The sequence below is a fragment of the Toxorhynchites rutilus genome, chromosome 2, assembly GCF_029784135.1.
Source record: "Toxorhynchites rutilus septentrionalis strain SRP chromosome 2, ASM2978413v1, whole genome shotgun sequence".
NCBI classification, from domain to species: domain Eukaryota; kingdom Metazoa; phylum Arthropoda; class Insecta; order Diptera; family Culicidae; genus Toxorhynchites; species Toxorhynchites rutilus.
The window spans coordinates 197,254,656-197,274,297 of NC_073745.1; the positions used below are offsets into that span (position 1 = coordinate 197,254,656).

General features: G+C 40.9%; 1 protein-coding gene and 1 non-coding gene across 5 annotated transcripts in view; one reads left to right on the forward strand and one right to left on the reverse strand.

The window, feature by feature from the left end:
- LOC129771250 (roquin-1) overlaps positions 1–19,642 on the forward strand; it is a 76,924-nt gene that overhangs the window by 50,592 nt on the left and 6,690 nt on the right. For all 4 annotated transcript variants that reach the window (XM_055774707.1, XM_055774709.1, XM_055774708.1 and 1 more), the window contains one exon: positions 5,072–8,593. In XM_055774707.1, the coding sequence (XP_055630682.1) occupies positions 5,072–8,593 (3,522 nt within the window). The remainder of the gene's footprint in view (positions 1–5,071; positions 8,594–19,642) is intronic.
- On the reverse strand, positions 19,282–19,388 carry LOC129772426 (U6 spliceosomal RNA). Its single transcript, XR_008742622.1, has one exon. It is a non-coding gene; the product is annotated as a U6 spliceosomal RNA (small nuclear RNA).

Genomic DNA, 19,642 nt, shown 5'->3' on the forward strand with positions numbered 1-19,642 from the left:
AGAAAAATAGTGTCAACGTCTGATGGCGACTTCAAATTAGGGCCATAATTTGGGTCCCAAACTCGTTAGTGTAATCTCTATCAGATTAGAAGACACGAAGCCGGTTTTTGAATTTCTAAATTTAAATGAAAATTTTCACATCATGTTATTTAATTATTTGAGACACATATTTCTGACTTTCATTCAACCATATGGCTATACAATTCCAACATTGTTACTGAATTTTTTCATTATAATATAAAGTTGTCTTCATAAACAATTTTCGTATGAGACTTTTTCCCCAACTGCAAACAAAAATGTTTTTAATTTAAATAGAATACTAATTTGATATGGAAAAGCTAATTTTCATTCATAATTTTTATTTTGAAAATGTTCATTCCGACTGAAAATCAGCTATTCTTTGACGCTCCCCTAAACTAGTAAACGAAGCTCAATGGCGCCAACGCGGATCGCTGTTTTGAAGAAAACAAATACTTTTGACGTTTGAGATGTTGGCACCAAAACATGGCGGGTGCCATACGGCTGTTCGAGACAATATCTGAGAATAATGTTCAAGATGCCTAAAGGCGTCGAAGAGTTCAGGTCAGGGAATAGGTCCTTCATCTGTATCTTGAACACTTCACCCTCTGATACAAGTTCCTTTGTATCAACGTTTGAAGAATACTTCCGTCCGAAATTTAACGCTGCCTGCTTCAATAGATCCATTCTCATTAGGGTGGCAATGGATGTATGGAAAAAAATTCATCATCGAATTTAAACAACCGATCATGTACACTTTGTTTATTGGCCCAAAAAAATTACCTGTGCAAAATTTCAGCTCAATCGAACATAATTTAGGGATGTGTCAAAGTACTCAAAGTTTTAATTTGATGGGCATTCAGGCTAAGTCCCAGAAAGTCGATTTTCGGTCAAAATTTTTTTTTAGAAATGACACCAGGGGTGACATTGCGCATTTAGAAACGAGTGATTTTTGTTCGTTTCGACAACTTTGACTTAGCTTTGTTTACGAACACAAAAATTGTACATTTCTCTACGAGACAAAATTTAAATTATTAAAAAATATTGTACCGGTGGGGTAAAACGGATAGTTGCCAGTGGGAGTGAGATGGACTGTGAAAAGTCTGTTTAATCTGTTCCTAAGGAATGCCCTATGACTATGCGAGTAACTTTAAAATTGTCAGGGATACCCTGTTGTAAACACCTTCCTTTTGCGTACTGAATGGCATGATTAGATGCTTCCTTCTTCATCTCCTCGAATGATGAACGCAAGGTTTTAACACGGTCTTCGCCCCGTCACCCAGTTATGGGTGACACTTTTCTCGTTCAAATTAAATATGATTTTTCAAAGAAATTTGATGGAAAAGGCACCTAAATGTAACTATAGGATATTTAGAAAAATAATAAAATCAGAATCAAATTTGAAAAGTATTGCTAGATCATGTTCAAGTTGTCTACAAACTAAGTTTGATCTACATTTAATAATTTATCCGAAAATTGGGCTTGCAAGGAACTCAGGAACGTCACGATGGGCGACGAACGTGTTAACGAGTTAACTTGCTACGTCCTTTTGGTTAAGGGCTGTCCACATACCACGTGGACAGAAAAAGCATGATTTTAAACACCCCCCTCCCCCTCCGTGGACAAGCGTGGACATTTCTTATACCCCTCCCCCTGTTGTCCACGTAGACATTCCTCCGGTTTTAAGGAAAAAATCAAGAAATTCAATTTTTTTTCGCTTAAATTTCATTTCAGGTTTGTTTCTATTTTCTATTCCATATGTTTATTGATAAAAATTATAGCCTTACCAATGGTAACGATTTGTCTTGAAATCTTCGACATTGCCCGGGAGCTCATTATTTTTTTTCCGAATTCCATTTACGTTATCTCCATATCCATTTTAAAATATCGATTGAATATCGATTCTCGAGGATTTTTATTGAAGCCCAATTGAATTCTGTTTGAGTTTTCAAAAAAAAAAGACAATGAAATCAAGCACTTTGAAAACAGAACTGTCTCGTCTAAACAACAATGACTTTCGCTTTTACAGGTTCAGTAGTGCCTGATGGCTATAATGAACCTAGTAAAAACAAAACATCTGCAATCTCATCGTGATCGATGATTCCGTTGACCTACGACCCTTAATTGTTAAATCATGCAAAATATTGTCCTGAAAAATTCGTGCCGATTCTAAGGAAAAAACCAAAAGCATATTTTTGTAAACATACATCTTTTCGATCTTAGATGCATCGTTTTTTCCTGAATATTTCAGCATCCTTCATGCAACTTGAGAATTCCATCCTCTCAGAACTTATGCTATGCAGTAAGTTGAAGTTCCTACAAGAATCTTAACAGTTAATAATCTGAAGATGCAATATCTGGTGTGTAAGGCGGGTGGAGTTTTAGAAGTGCCCTAGAAGCGTTCTGGATCGTTGATTTTCAAACGTTCAGCTGCTAGCAGTACTTGTTGGAATTCATCGAAACTAGTTGCTTGGTAGATGATCATGATACAGATTTTCTTCCAGTCCTACCAGACCCAGCCATAACATTCTTCAAGCGAAAACCTGCTTCGGGGTTCCATTCACTAAGATTTTTTTAACTCAACATTCTTGTAAATGATTTGCCCTTTCCAATTCGTTACAAATATGTATTTGTGTCGCGTTTATGAAACGAATCGCAGATTGAGATAAGTCCCTTCAAGTGTTTTTCGGTAAAATAAACCCTTATTCCGGAATCCGGTCGGATTTGAAATTAGCACAATGTTGCGTTCTTTAAGGGGGTATTCTAATCTAGAAATTTAAAATCAATTTCTTTTCTTCATATTTCTCTAATTTAGACATTTAAGAATATACCATAGAAGAGACTTTTCGAAAATCTCATTATTTACCAAGTTATAGCCATTTTAGTGATGCGATATCTTATCTAGTACGGCCATAACAATTAACTTCAAACGCGTTTTTCTCGAAACATATTTTTTTCAAACTGGCTTACACGATATCTCAAGTTCTACTTATCCGATCTATGTTTATATGAATACAATCTGTATGTATCTTTCTATCGCATGAACCTATGAAAAATCATAAATTTGTAACTTCACTATTTTTATAAGAAACTTTTTTTTTAAACAGCATTTTTTTTCTTCAAATTTCCGCCATTTTATCAAAAAACACGTTTTTGACTTGTCCGAGGTTCATGCGATAGTGGCATCTTTACTGATTCAGAATCTGTTCGATTTGTTTGTTTCAGAGAACCAGAAGTGCTGGAATCTTGTACGCCATGGCACAACTTTTTTTTGAACCCCCTCACTTGATCAGCTTCTAATTATGGATATATATTTTTTCGTTCAATTTTCGTTTTATTGTTGAAAGATAGATAAACAAATAGTGATATAATGGATGGTGAAAATATTCTTTGTTTTACTTTTTCGGAGCTCGAAGAAACGTCCGAAATTCGGTCTCTATCCCCCTTAATCTGATCGAGTCAGATCCTATCGGATTGTACAAATGTTGCAACCTTGAAATGCGGAATGCAAAAGTTTATTGGTTCGGATTGCGATATGTCAAATCCAATCGGGTTCCGTAATATGGGTTATGATGTAGTCCACGCAGTGTTGCATGTTTGCATGTTGCATGCATGTTTTTCGTGATGTTTCGTTTCTGTGATTTCGGTGATTTTCGACATCTGTAGCGAATCTACTAATTCATGTGCATGAAAGATTAATCTTGTCTTTTAATTAATCAACAGTAGCAGCATGAACTTTCCAGACAACTCAAAAGAATCGCATTACAAAAATTACCAGACATCAATGAAGAACAACATCATTGCAAGAAATAGATCTCCAGAGATACGGCCCGTACAGTCATGGAAGAAATTGTTGTTCGTTTCAATGTTCAGAAATCCTTGGGAGTTCTCGAAAAAAAACCAAACAGTTTTGTCATTAAGAGCAAAAGCTGAATTCAACCCGCACCTAAGTCGTGATTTGTAATACAGTAGAACCCCCATTATCCGCGGAATAGTGCGGAAAGGCCTCCGCGGATTACGAAAATCGCGGATAACGTAATCAATTACTAAAAATGAGATTCGAACACAAAAAAAAAATATTTCGGCATGATAACTAAGTTTTATGAATACAGGCATCATTAAACTATGCATCTGTAAAGTCGTACACACCAGGGGTCCAGGGGACCAGGGGTAAAAGCCATAACCAAAACAAAATAGCAAAAGCCTATAACTCACTGAACAATTCCGGGAAAGTCCATAGAATTAATATGGAACTCACTTCCGCGGATAAACCGCACCACGGATCATCCGCTCGTGGATAATCGAGGTTCCACTGTACTACAAAAATCCAACATTCTTTTTGTTATTGGGTGTCTTCATCCTGGCGGATTTAATGGCCCTCTATTACCGATTGGAATAAATTGGATCCTAGTTCATGTGCGTTACCTTCAGAATATACATTTCAGGAAAGAGGTTCAATCAGATGAAAAAATATGGATGTTTGACCGACCAGCACTCTCAGGCAGCTCAGTATTTTTATTGATGAATACTGAGTACTCAGGGCGGGCGTGAAGTTCAAAAAATCGTGTAAATACAAAACATATCTCATTCAATTTTGACTACTAACTTGAATGTTTTACTTTAAAAAATACTTAACGTGTCCACGTGGACAGTATCGAAACCCCCTTCCCCCCTCACCGTGGACAAGCGTGAACATTTTCGTAACCCCTACCCCCCCTAAAGTTGTCCACGGACAGCCCCTTATAACGATCCCTTTTGATTATAACGATTCATTCACACTATTTAGGATTCTTTCCCAAAGTTCCAGAAGGCAAAGGATTTTAAAATCTATTCATTTCTAAGCTTGCTAAACACACGGTGGCACAAAAAAGACGGAACAAATTGACCTTTTCAACGCTAATACCACTTGCCATTTGAAATATAATACGGGGGAAAAATTGATATTGAAAATTCTTGGATTTTGGCGCCCCAAAGGGTCACGCTGCTGGTCACATGTAACAATTCTAGTTGATCAATTCTAGTAATTCTAATGAATTTGTTCTTCTCATTACAGACCATTATAACGACCGACCTAGATAATCTGCCGGTCAACAATGCTTTACTGCAGCTGGTCAGTACCAGCAGTACCGCTGGTATCAGCCCTGGAAGTGACAGCGGCACCAACATCTCGACATCGGGATCTTCCAGTGCAGGGAGCGGTACGCTCGGTGGCAATGCGGTCGATCCTGATCTGGGCTCTCCGAGTGTGCAAAATCTGAGCCCGGACGATCTGCAGTGTTACAAAATCGCCAGAGGTTGCATCGAGGAGTTGGCTCTGTACCTGAAGCCATACCCGAACGGAAACGCCGGTGGACTTCTGTCGCGTCCGATGCAGCGCAAACTAGTCACCCTGGTCAATTGTCAGTTGATTGAGGATGAAGGACGTGCGCGATCGTTGCGTGCCGCTCGCTCGCTAGGCGAACGAACGGTCACCGAGCTGATCCTACAGCATCAGAACCCCCAACAGCTGAGTACCAATCTGTGGGCAGCAGTGAGAGCACGCGGTTGCCAATTCCTGGGACCAGCCATGCAGGAGGAAGTGTTGAAGTTGGTTTTGTTAGCACTGGAGGATGGATCGGCACTATCCAGGAAGGTTCTTGTTATGTTTGTGGTGCAGAGACTCGAGCCTCACTTTCCGCAAGCGTCGAAGACCAGCATTGGGCACGTTGTTCAGCTGTTATACCGGGCGAGTTGTTTCAAAGTATCGAAACGAGAGGGAGACTCGTCGTTGATGCAGCTGAAGGAAGAATTCCGTACTTATGAGGCCCTGAGACGTGAGCACGATGCACAAATAGTACAAATTGCAACTGAAGCTGGTCTCCGGATAGCTCCGGATCAGTGGTCTTCGCTATTGTACGGCGATACGGCACATAAATCACACATGCAAAGCATAATAGACAAATTGCAAACGCCGCAATCATTTGTGCAATCGGTGCAAGAGTTGATAATAGCACTTCAACGAACAGGTGATCCAGCCAATTTGTCCGGATTACGAGTACACCTCAAGCATCTCGCTGGAATCGATTCCAATGCCGAGAACCATGTGCCAACGTGGCGGGAATGCTCGACCGCCCTCGAGGCAGTTAGACGGGTCGTTATAGGCCTGGTAGAATTTGTACAGCACCATGGCAATCGAAAATTGCAGGAACCGGGACATCTAGCTCATAATAGTAAATATAAAATTAGTTTGTGTCGCGATCTGAATCTCCGAGGAACGTGTCCACGTGGACCAAACTGTACATTTGCACATTCGGAGGAGGAACTAGAGAAGTATCGCACGAAACAGCGGAAAACCAATATACGTACACCGAATGGGAAAGATCACGAGTACGTAAGAGATATCGGAATGTCATCGAGATCGCATGGATACCACTCATCTGGCGAGGAAGCTTCGCCAATGCGGTATCCCAAGCCAACGCCACCGGTTCGCTATCTAGATAAATCACCGATGAGTAGTCACAGTCACGCTAGTGGAAGTAGCAACAGTAACAATAGTCACAACAGTCACCTAGCGCCGATCCCACCACACCCATCCTACCCAAATGTGCTACCCCCGACAACGCCACTTCAACACGGTGCCAACGGACGAAACTTCAGTTTCAACCCGAATTTCCCAACCGGTGGCAATGGGAACTTATCCTACGGAACTCGACCGCAACCTCCACCATTGCCACCACCACCACCACCTGTTCATTCTTCTGGAGGGGTACGTGGTAATTTCCTACGACCACCCAATGGAAATTACATTGGACATCCCCCACCTCCACCAATGCAGCATAATGCTGGAAACGGACCGCCCATGAACATGTTACATGGTGGCAATCATCATCCATATCCTGCTGCTCAGCCACAACCATTAGAGCAAGTACATCCGCACATGATAAATCAACCACCACCTTATCTGGGCAATCAGAGTTTCTCAGAGTTTGCGGATAAGCTGGATCAACGTCGCCAGTTTAATCCGTGGGAAAATCAACCACCACCATCTGTTCCTAATGCAAGCAACGCTGGATCTGGTGGTGCACCAGCTTCACAGCATCCAATAGTTCCTTCGGTTAACATGATAAATCAACAGCATACGCCCAAACCAGGAAACAATCCGTCTTATCCATCCCCCATGATGGGCAACAAAGGCCATCCGCCGCCGCCGCCACCAATGACATCGCATTCCCAACATCCTATGCCTCCACTGCCATCCCAGCAACAGCAACCACAACATCATCCTGGTCACGGAAACAGTAAATACTACCAAGGGAATGCTTCGGCGCACCACAAGCCCCGTGAATACCGTGAGAAACATTTCAACAACAACAGTAACGCTCGACTTCATATGCCTACCGCTAACTCCCAACCTTCGCAAGTTCTTCCGACTGCGCAACAATCTTCAGCGTTTGAGAACGGTAGCAGAAACCACCTGCAGACTCCACTCCCAACAACCACAGTACCAATTTCGGCTAGCAATGGAGGTATGTACTCGGGGAGTAACGGTATGATGAATGGTTTCCACGGCAGCAGCATGCCATTCAGCCGAAACGAAACCCTAGAACTGTTTAAAATGCTGAACTTGACCTGTGGGTCAGAGCTGGCACACTTTGCTGGGGTCGCCACCAAGGATATGTTTGTTCGCTCCGATTCTCTACTAGCCGACGATGACATTGCAATTTCCGAGAACGATTTCGCGAATGCTGCAAACAATAAATACGGTCCTATCTCGCGGATGAGCAATCAGTCCGGGAAACAGCGAGGAGATTTTCCATTCGCCGGCAACCTGTTAGACACCGAATGGCTATTGAGTATGCAGCAGCAGTTGTACAACGATGTCACTGCGCTGGGTGATCAATCTTCGTCCAATTGTTCATCCACATCGTCATCATTCTACCAGCAATCGCAACAGCAGCATCCCGCCTCATCGCAGACGCCCAGTAGTAAAAATGAACCAAACAACAACACGCTTGAGCTGGATTTATTCCAAGTGGACCGAAAACTTTCGGACTATAATAGCACTTTAAGCGCAAGCAACCAATCCACTGCGACGGCATCACATCAATTGCTACATCAGCATCAAGTGGAGGCGGCACAGTTGCTCCACCACCAACAACAACAACAACAACAACAACAACAACAACAACAACAACAGCAACAAAAACAACATCATCCCCAAGCAACATCCACTCCGCAGCATATGACGGTATCGGCGGCAGGGCAGTTGCCACCAGTGCATCATTCGATATCAGCTGCCGCTGCTGGTTTGATTTCGTCACACCATCAGCAACAGCAAACCGTACATTCTCACCATTCGTCGCCCCAGCCCCATCATCAGCAGCACCATCAGCATCACAACCAGCAGCAGCAAGCGCAGCAACATTCATTCGTACAATCACATCAAATGCAACAGCAGCAGCAACAGCAACATGCTTTACATTCGCACAAGCTGGCGGGTCATCTGACCGATGCGGTGTGCTTTAACGATCTGATGGGAAACGGTAGCGGTGGTGAGTTGAAGATTCATGCGTTCAAGGAGCTGAAGGATTTAAAGGTATGGATAAGTTTACGTTTATGGTATTTACTCAAATTTCCGCAAATGTAACGTTTACCCGGGTATTAAAATGAACCGAATGCGACATTTGCGCAAATGAAGCGTTTACCCGAATGTACTATTTATTCGTAGGACGAAAGTTAAGCAACTGGACTGAGGAGCAGAAGTATTGAATTATAGAGGCTTTAAACTTTTCAGTTCGTTCGCCTCCAAATAGCTGGACTGAGAGATATGAAAATGTACTTCAAAATCACGAGATAAACTGCATTCAAGGTTTGCGGGTTTGAATAATATAAAACTAAAATTTGGATCTGTTCAGAACGATCGTGGTTATAATTTCTATTCAAATTTTATGTACACGTAAAAATATAAGAAATTTATTTTTGGAAGATTTATGATAAATATGTGAATATTTTGTTGTGTAACCTTTTTTCAAAAACAGCGACGCATCTTCGGGTATGTATTCAATCAAATTGTCTATTAAGGGGGTCTCCGTAGCCACATTGGTTGCGCGTTCGCTTAGTAAGCGATCGATCGTGAGTTCAAAACTCAGGGCCCCCATTGACCATCTTTGTGTTGTTACAGAATAACTACGTCCACGCAACAATCATCAGCGATGGAGATCGATCCACGGTCGAAATAAGATCGATTCATCCATACAACTGCTCTGCTCTGCAAGAAACATCGGGCTGCTGTTCTATAAATAACTCAACAATGATCAATCAACTGTCTCCGCTGTCCGGTCTAACTGGATAATGGAAGAACAGATAGAAAACTCTTACGCCTAAATGGCTACTGTGTAAATTTGTACCATTTGCAATGGTATAGAAGAGAATACTCTAACGCCGAAAAATGGCAACTGTGTAATGTGCTAATTATAGATATGATAAATATGTGACATGTACACGATTAAAATTCGGCTCTGTTACAGCTAAAATGCTAATGAGCCTAAAATAAACAAAAAGGATGAAAAAAAAATTGTCTATTGCTTCGTAATTTCCTTCCCCCAAGCTTCAGAGAGCGCTTGACACAATTCAGTTGTGTTATGATATGAAGCACCCATTCTTATTCGGTGGTTCACAATTTCCCAAAGATTTTATATGGAATCTAAATCAGGCAAGTTAGTGAACCACGGTAGTACCGCAATTGTATCATATTCTGCGTACTTAAGACTTTTCAAAGTTTAAATCAAATATATGCACCATATCACAAAACATTTTGTTTATCCCATTTATTTATTTACTAGCTAACCCGGCAAACTTCATCCCGCCCATTTACTTGATTAATTCTCGAGTAATGCAGAAATTTGTGTTTTATTTGTATGGCAGTCACCCCTAAGAGAGGGGGAGGGGTATCTAACCACCATAGAAACATTCATTGCACCCTAAAGTTTCCATATGCCTAATTTGGTTTAATTTGCTTGATTAATTCTCGGGTAATGCAAAAATTTGTGTTTCATTTGTACGGCAGCCCTCTCTAAGAGAGGGGGAAGGAGTATCTTAACACCATAGAAACATTTATTGCATCCTAAAACCTCCACATGCCAACTTTGGTTTCGTTTGATTGATTAATTTCCGAGTAATGCAAAAAATTGTGTTTCATTTGTATGGCAGCCCCCTCTAAGAGAGGGGGAAGGAGTATCTTATCACCATAGAAACATTTATTGCATCCTAAAACCTCCACATGCCAAATTTGGTTTCATTTGCTTGATTAATTCTCGAGTAATGCAGAAATTTGTGTTTCATTTGTATGGCAGCCCCCCCTTTGAGTAGGGGAAGGACTGTCTAACCATCATAGAAACATTTATTGCACCCTAAAACTTTCACATGCCAACTTTGGTTTCGTTTGCTTGGTTAATTTCCGAGTAATGCAAAAAATTGTGTTTCATTTGTATGGCAGCCCCCTCTAAGAGAGGGGGAAGGAGTATCTTATCACCATAGAAACATTTATTGCATCCTAAAACCTCCACATGCCAAATTTGGTTTCATTTGCTTGATTAATTCTCGAGTAATGCAGAAATTTGTGTTTCATTTGTATGGCAGCCCCCCCTTTGAGTAGGGGAAGGACTGTCTAACCATCATAGAAACATTTATTGCACCCTAAAACTTTCACATGCCAACTTTGGTTTCGTTTGCTTGGTTAATTTCCGAGTAATGCAGAAATTTGTGTTTCATTTGTATGGCAGCCCCCCCCTTAGAGAGGGGGGAGGGGTCTCAAAATATCACGAAAACCTTCCCCGGCCCCAAAAACCCCTACATACCAATTTTCATGTCGATCGGTTCAGTAGTTTCCGAGTCTATAAGAATCAAACAGACAGACAGACATCACTCCATTTTTATATATATAGAAGATTAGGCTCATTCGGATTTTAGCTGTAACAGAGCCGGGTTTTAATCGTGTACATGTACATATGTTTATGTTTCTATAAATTGTAAATTACACAGTAGTAGTAGCCTTTTAGGCGTCAGGTTTTCTGTTACATTACATTATGGTAAATTACACAGTAGTAGCCATTTAGGCGTAAGGGTATTATTTCTGTTCTTCCATCGTTCAGCAGACGAACAGCGGAGACAGTTAATATTGATCATTGTTGGGTTATTAATAGAACAGCAGCCCGATGTTTCTTGCAGAGCAGAGCAGTTGCATGGATGAATCGTTCCACCGTGGATCGATCTCCATCGCTGATGATGGTTGCGTGGACGTAGTTATTCTATAACAACACAAAGATGGTCAAAAAAACTATTCAAAAAAAATAGTTTAAAAAAAACTGTTATATGTGCCCAGTTTTACGGACATAAATTATATTATTCTTAACTCTGCGCATAAATTTGACTGTTAAGATGATTAATTTTCGCATTTATTGGCAAACATTGTGAAATAACATAACCAATATTTGCATTATGTGTTTGATTTATGATCCTTGGCCGTATTTTTCATTTTGTTGGAACGAGTCTTATGGAGGATTCGACCATGCTGAACCACTTGAGTAGATTCTTCGAAGAAGTTGCTAACATCTGCTTGTCGGACTTAATAATTTACCTATTGGAACCACTCCTGGATTAATCTCTGTAATGCAAGTTCGCTGCTTAGAAAGCGCTCTTGGAATTCTTCGCTTGGTGTCGAGATGGTGTCTTACGGCGGGTTTACATTAGGGAGATCTATAGCTATAGATGGATTTATTCACCCGAAAATAGATGTAAACGGGTGAGAATATATATGACACACTTCTTCGAGGTATAAATGTATAGGATGAATAGAATCAATTCAGGCATATGTAAACGCCGGTGAATTTCTCACTGGTGAAAAATCACTGAAGTTGGATGCAGTTCTACTTCAGGTGAATAAATTCACCAAAAATATGAATGTATTCATTATATAAGTTCGCGCTAGTGTAAACGGTTGATGCGATTTCTATAAATCCCATCATATTTCTTCACACGAATATATCACTAGTCTAAACCCATCATTAGGAAACCCTTCAGTCACTTGTATCCAGGTACACCAATGGCCAAAAAATATACTACGGACGTCTTCAATCGTTTCGTGTCAATCGGAAGCCCGGTCCTGGATGTCGCGGTTACCAACTGGGCAATGCTTTCTTCTCTTCCTCCCACAAAACTGAGTGCTTTCCAAGGTGTTTCACGTTACCATTCAATTTCAGTTGTGCACGGAGAGGACTTTCCGGGATTCCTTGACATGTTACTGTTCAGCGTTTTTAAATATCTTGTCCTTTCCATGGCCAGGACAAGCTGCTGATGGGAATAACGCTTCTTTATCTTTCCTGGAGTCATCCTTGTTTGATCCTACGTAGAGTATGGAACGTGTATGAACGAAATTTCAAATTCCGTACAAGAATCCATTGCACTTCGACAACAGCTTGAGTCCCTCCTCAACAAAGGAGGATTTCAACTCCGCAAATGGGCATCGAATGAGCCATCGGTGTTTCATTGTTTCAAGTTTCATTGGACAACCGGGCTCTCCAGGCATTCGTAGACTTTGATGACGATTCATGCATCAAAACCCTAGGCTTACATTGGGAACCATCGACGGACGACCTGCCTGCGCTACAAGATCGATCTACCAATCGTTTCCGAGGAAAGACTGACCAAACGCATAGCTCTCTCAGATTGCTCGCCTGTTCGACCCCCTCGGTCTAGTGGGGCCGATCGTTACCACCGCCAAATAATTCATGCAGGCGTTATGGACGCTCAAGGACAGCACTGACAAGGTTCTAGGTTGGGAACAAGAGCTCCCGCCATCGATGATCGAACACTGGACATCGTATCTCTCGCAACTCCCGCTACTGAACGAGCTTCGTATTCCTCGTTACGTTTTAAGTCGTAATCCAATGACGGTACAACTTCATATATTTTCCGACGCCTCGGAACGCGCCTATGGCAGTTGCGCCTATTGCAGTTGCGCCTATCTCCGCTCGACGAACTCCGACGAAACCATCAACGTAGTGCTTCTCACAGCCAAGTCGAAAGTAGCACCATTGAAGAAGCAAAGCATACCACGACTTGAACTCTGCGGCGCACTGATTGCGTCACAATTATACGGAAAGATGATGACATCTCATCAACTGTCAGCCGAAACATTCTTCTGGGTCGATTCAACGGTGGTACTCAGCTGGCTGGATTCAACTCCATCAACATAGACAACTTTCGTGGTGAACCGTGTTTCTAAAATCCAACTCGCCACGGATGGATGTCGTTGGAACCATGTAGCAGGACAACAAAATCTCGCGTGGGACGACAGCAGAACTTCTATCCCAGAATGAACTTTGGTGGAGCGGACCCTTTTGACTGAAACAGCATCTCAGCTGTTGGCCAATCCAGCATCGTGACGAGTTAAAACCCATTGAAGTTCTACGAGAAACCAGAAAACTCCAGTCGTATCTGCTCCCATTATCGAGCCCACATTCTTGAATCAATTCGTCGAGAAATTTTCCTGCTACGATCGTATGATGCATGTAGTCGCCTATTGTCAGCAGTTCCATAACAATTGTCTCTCCAGAAAACTCACACGTCGGAATTTCCATAGTCTTAGCACTAATGAAGGAAGAAAAAACGCTGATCTCATTTGTTCAATAACAGCGACTGGAATCAGCTTCAGCAGAGAAAACCCGTGTCCGCCAAGTCACCTCTACGTTGGTTTCATCTATTCCTAGCATCAAACGGTCTGATGCACATTGGGGGCAGATTGGAAAGACCGCAACAGCCTTTCGAAGTAAAACATCAAATCCTTCTTCCATCGTCACATCGCTTTTCCCTACTGTTCTTTCGACACTATCACCAAAGACATCTACACGCAGCTCCACAACTGTTGCTGACCATTATTCGTCTCTGTTTCTGGATCGCAGGGACCAAAAAGCTTGCGAAAAGAAGGAAGGAAGGTATTGAATTAGAGAGACTTTAAACTCTGAGAGTTCATTCGTCTCTCGCTGCGAAAAGAGTGGTACACAACTGTACTATTTGCGGTAAAGCTCACCCAAAGCAGGTGAAGCAATTCATGTCCGATCTTCCTGCATCACGGGTTACTGCGTTCCGCCCGTTTTCCGTCACAGGCGTAGACTACTGGGGACCAATTTTGCTCAAGCCAGTCAGTCGAAAAGCAGCTCCACGTGGCTGTTTCCATTTGCTTCTGCACGAATGCAGTACACCTGGAGCTCGTTCCTGATTTAAGCATAGCGAAATTCATCCAGGCATTGTGCAGGTTCGTCTCGCAACGAGGATTTTGCGCCGAAATCCACAGCGACAACGGGAGAAATTTTGTGGGTGCTACGAGCTACATCGCCTGTTCCGCAACAAGCATCATCAGCGGGCAGTCGAACGGGAATGCGTGAAGAACGGAATACGCTGGTTCTTCAACCCTCCTAAGGCTTCTAACATCGGCGGTCGGTGGGAGGCTGCCATCGCATCAGCGCGAAAGCATTTCTACCGTGTTCTTGGACCCAACAAACTTGCTGACGACGGTCGGTACGACATGCAAACTCTACTCAAACAGATCGAGTTCGCATAAAAAACACCGCGTAAATTCCGAAATCAGCGTAAAAGGCGACTTCAGTGCACTAGATTCCGAGCATGAATTGCCAGAAAGATGGGAAAAAGTTGTAACTAGCGATGGGCAATACTTTGAATATTAAATTTGTAACCATTCTTGCAGAATAAAGCATTAATTTTTGAAAAAAAAAACGAAGAACCTTACCGGTACTCCTATTAATTCCACTGTGTAGTTGTGCATAATTTGTCTCAAATGTGTGCACTGGCAAACTCATGCAAGAAACGTAATGTAGATGATATCTCTATGAGAAAAATTCCAACGATTCTCCTAAAACAAGTTATATACGCCCATACCTCGTTTTACGGCGTAGATACGTTCCACGAAACTTGGCCGGACGTGGCAGACCTCGAGAATGCAGTTTACCTTTATACCTTTATTGGTCTTCTTCTTCTTCTTCAATGGCACTAACGTTCCTAGAGGAACTTCGCCGTCTCAACGTAGTATTACTTGCGTCATTTTTATTAGTACTTAGTTGAGATTTCTATGCCAAATAATACGCCTTCAATGCATTCTGAGTGGCAAGCTCTAGAATACGCGTGATCACAGTGCAAGTCGGAGGAAATTTCTTTGACGAAAAATTCCCCCGACCAGAACGGGAATCGAACCCGAACACCCGGCATGTTAGTTATGACGCTAACCACTCGGCCAAGGGAGTACACCTTTATTGGTACCTTTATCAAAATTTTAGTCGGATGTTCTGGTATAATTCCGTACCATGATTCCTCCTCTAGCTATTTTCAACTATTTTTACAAATTTTGACAACTGTATTTACAGGTTATGTTGAAAAAATACCTGATCATACTGCTCCAAGCATGTATGCCCATTCTGCCTCGTAGATTTACGCTCAATATAAAAGTAATTTACACGAAACGGCAAAGCATCCCAATAAATCAGTGGAAATGTTCTAAAATAATAGTACTGCTCATGATTGCATAGGGGACGTAATCGACAACACCATTAGTGTTGGGAAAACGCATTTTTGTTGTGTTTTGGTCTACAAGCATAACCATGCAAATTTCTGATGAAATGATCTGTACAGTTAAAGGATATTATCGACAAAAAGAGGGCCTACGTGATTTTGCGGATTATAACATATTTCTCCATTTGGAAAACGCTTGCGTCTATTTATGCAGACAATCAATCGTTTCAATGACCATTTGTCCGCTTAGCTAGACGTAATCACCAGGTTGCTCTGTTTGTAGCGTTAGTATTTACAACTCCGATAATTGTCAAAACGTCTCCGTCGGTAGTTTCAGTTGTTATCGGATAAAACCAAAAAGGTTTGGAAGAAAATTAGTGAAATGTCTGGAAAAGGTGCTCTTGATTTGTTGCGAGTCTATGATAGTATTTTTTTTCCTGAAGAATGAAGGAAGCTGGAGCATGAGTTCCTTAGAGATGGTGGTGAGAGGAGGGTAAAAAAAAGAAAAAAAGAAAAAAGAACAGCAGGTTCGTGTTTTTTCAATTAATTGAATTTGTAAAGGCAATCTGCAATGTTGATAATTTCAGCAACATGATTTACCGATATCTGGATTAATCGCATAAATATGGTGGAGTGACTTACTCCAACGGTATGAGTAAATTCTGAGTATGTGGAATAATTCAATGTTGAATCCGAGGAGTTATAATGCTAAGAACCAATATTATTTTAATTTTACTACTGATCTGATTGTTTCATTATCTGCTTGAAGATGCAAATGCAGAAATTTAGGTAATTATAATATTAAAAAACACATTCGTTCTCTTTGTTTATCGTGTACAGAAAATAGTAATTATATGAGCAGGGTTTCAATTGTTTCTTATATTCATCTATTAGGGAACACTAAGTCATAAGATACTATCGTGACCGACATGTTTGGACTCTACAAAAAATGTGATTCAAATGTAGATTTAGCTTATAGCACATAATACAGACAATTGTTGATTTTCGAACGATGTATGAAAGCTATGGGGAACTACGTCTGCTATGCGGACAAATAGTGATTTTTCGGAAACGTTTTCTAAAAATTGCACAAATGTTTTCGAAAAAAAAAATGTTTGTTTGCATGTTGAGCAAACGTATTACATTGTGTAGAATGCGAAACAGCGAAAAAGTCGATTTTGTTCATTTTGTTGTTTACGTCTCCTATACAAACATGGGCAGAGTAGTACTAATTGATATAAAGAACAGAGTTCTAAATTTCAGTATGAACAGTACAGAGCTTGTTTTGTTGACTGTTTGTTACATGTTTTTAGTGATAATCAGTCAGTGTCAAATTTCTTCCAATCTATCTACAGTGTCGGACAATAGAATAGGACCACGACTCAATCCAAAACAGAAAGTGACAAAACTTTGAGAGAAAAATTTTCATTTAAGTGCATCAAACCATTTACAAATTGTAAATTCCATTCTTCGAAGAAATTAAAATCATCCGTAGTTAAACCAATTGTCCTTTATTTAAAAATGCGTTTTAAGCATACTTACTGACTAAAATAACGCGACATAATATAGGACCGCTTTAGAATTCATGGTAAAAAAAATTTAAAAAAAAGGAAATTCATACCGTGATCGATTTGCAGGGTTAGTACTTGGTGGTATAACCCTTATTACGCACCACTTCTCGCACCCGGTTCGGCATCGACTCCACCAGCTTTTGGCACGTTCTCAGCGGGATAGCGTACCACACCGCCTGGATTCCCTCCCACAGCTGCTGCTTGTTTTTTGATTTTTCGGTGTACACCTTACGTTTAACTATTTCCCATAGGTTCCCTATGGGATTGAGATCAGGGGACTGTGCTGGCCACTCCATAACGTCTACCTTATTATCCTGGAACCACTTTTTAACCGTTTTAGCGGTATGTTTGGGGTCGTTGTCCTGCTGGAACTGCCACTTTAGGGGCATCTCCCACTCGGCGTGTGGCAGCATTACTTCCCGAAGTATCTGGGCGTAGAGATGCTGGTCCATAATCCGGTCGATCCAGTACAAGGGACCCACCCCGTACCAAGAAAAGCACCCCCACACCATGATGTTACCTCCTCCATGTTTGAATGTTTTATTTGTATACTGGGGCATATACGCACAGCCGAGTGGGCGATGGACCCAACTCTTTCCGTCCGAGCCGGTGAGGTTCACTTTGGTCTCATCCGACCACAGCACATTTCTCCATAGTTTCTCCTTTTCCGGGTCCATCGCCCACAATTGGTTTAACTACGGATGATTTTAATTTCTTCGAAGAATGGAATTTACAATTTGTAAATGGTTTGATGCACTTAAATGGAAATTTTTTTCTCAAAGTTTTGTCACTTTCTGTTTTGGATTAATCTGTGGTCCTATTCTATTGTCCGGTGGCTGCCATACAAATAAAACACAAATTTCTGCATTACTCGAGAATTAAAACTTCGTCCCGCCCATTTACTTGATTAATTCTCGAGTAATGCAGAAATTTGTGTTTTATTTGTATGGCAGCCACCCCAAAGAGAGGGGGGAGGGGTATCTAACCACCATAGAAACATTCATTGCACCCTAAACACAAATTTCTGCATTACTGGAGAAATAATCAAGAAAATGAAACCAAATTTGGCATGTGGAGGTTTTAAGGTACAATAAATGTTTCTATGGTGATTGGACACTCCACCTCCTCTCTAAGGGGGATCTGCCATACAAATGAAACTCAAATTTCTGCATAACTCGAGAATTAATGAAGCAAATGGAACCAAGTTTTGCATGTGGAGGTTTTAAGGTACAATAAATGTTTCTATGGTGGTTAGACACTCCACCCCCTCTCTAAGGGGGAGCTGCCATACAAATGAAAGACAAATTTCTGCAAAATTCATGAACTAATCAAGTAAACTGAACCAAATTTGTGGAGGTTTTAGGGGGGAGTAATGTTGGTATGATGGTATGATGGTATGACACTCCTTCCTTTTTTGGAATGTAGAGGGAGTCCCTTAAAAATATTACACATATTTCAACCAAAAATATTCCAACCAAACATGACAATTGCAAATTTTCGAAAAACTCTGCAGGAAAAAGGGATAATTCGGAAAATTAAATTCTCATATGTTCTACAATTACATAGCGACAAGTACTGTTAGTCCATTTGATGATTGCGCTAGCGAAATTGATCTTTGTTCGAAACTGGAAATGGATTTTAATGTGATGAAACGCACTCCAATATCTCCTTCTATCTATAACAATAAAAAAATATCGCCAAATGTGTTGATAAGAGCAGAACTAGAGGAAGGAATTGTCCGATTTAGGGCTGTTTTTAATTCTATCATATTTTCTGTATAAAACATTTATTCCATGTAACGGAGAAACATGTTATTTGCAAGTGGTTGAAAAATCTAGAACGAGGATTGTGTCTTAAAATAATCTGATATTATAATGATGAGTTTTGTTAGGAATACTAGGAATTTTAGAGTAAGAGGTAAATTCAACGGGGTCGATTAGCAGATCAATCAATGAACAGTTCTGCGGTTGGACCCATGAACTTGCTCTTATATTAAGAAATCGTGAATGTTTGAAAGTATTGATAGCAAAAACAAATTTTGGGCGGGACGAATTTTGCCGGGTCAGCTAGTATCTTTATAAAACAATTAAATTCAAAAACTACCCTAAACTTTATTCCGTTTTCACCGTGAAGTGACGTTGTGTGTTTTCACGAGGTTCTATGAGGTCATCCTTGCGCAGGGCCATGCTAATCTTCTCTGTATCGTTTCAATTTTAGTATATGTCCAGCTGACGTAAGGACAATTCTATGAGGTCGTATGCCATGTTTCTTGATTCGTAATAATTTAGGCTATGGTGCAAACTGATGAACAGGTGATTATCACCGCTGGGATCATGAATTACATTTTAATTGCAATCTAACGATAGTGAATTCAATGAAAGTGTTGGAACTGAATACCCGTGTCGCTTTCCCTGTGTTCAAATATGTAAAATTGAAGTTGGTGCTAACGGTCCCATATCAATGAGGAACGGCTGTCGTTGTAGTATTCCTTCAAA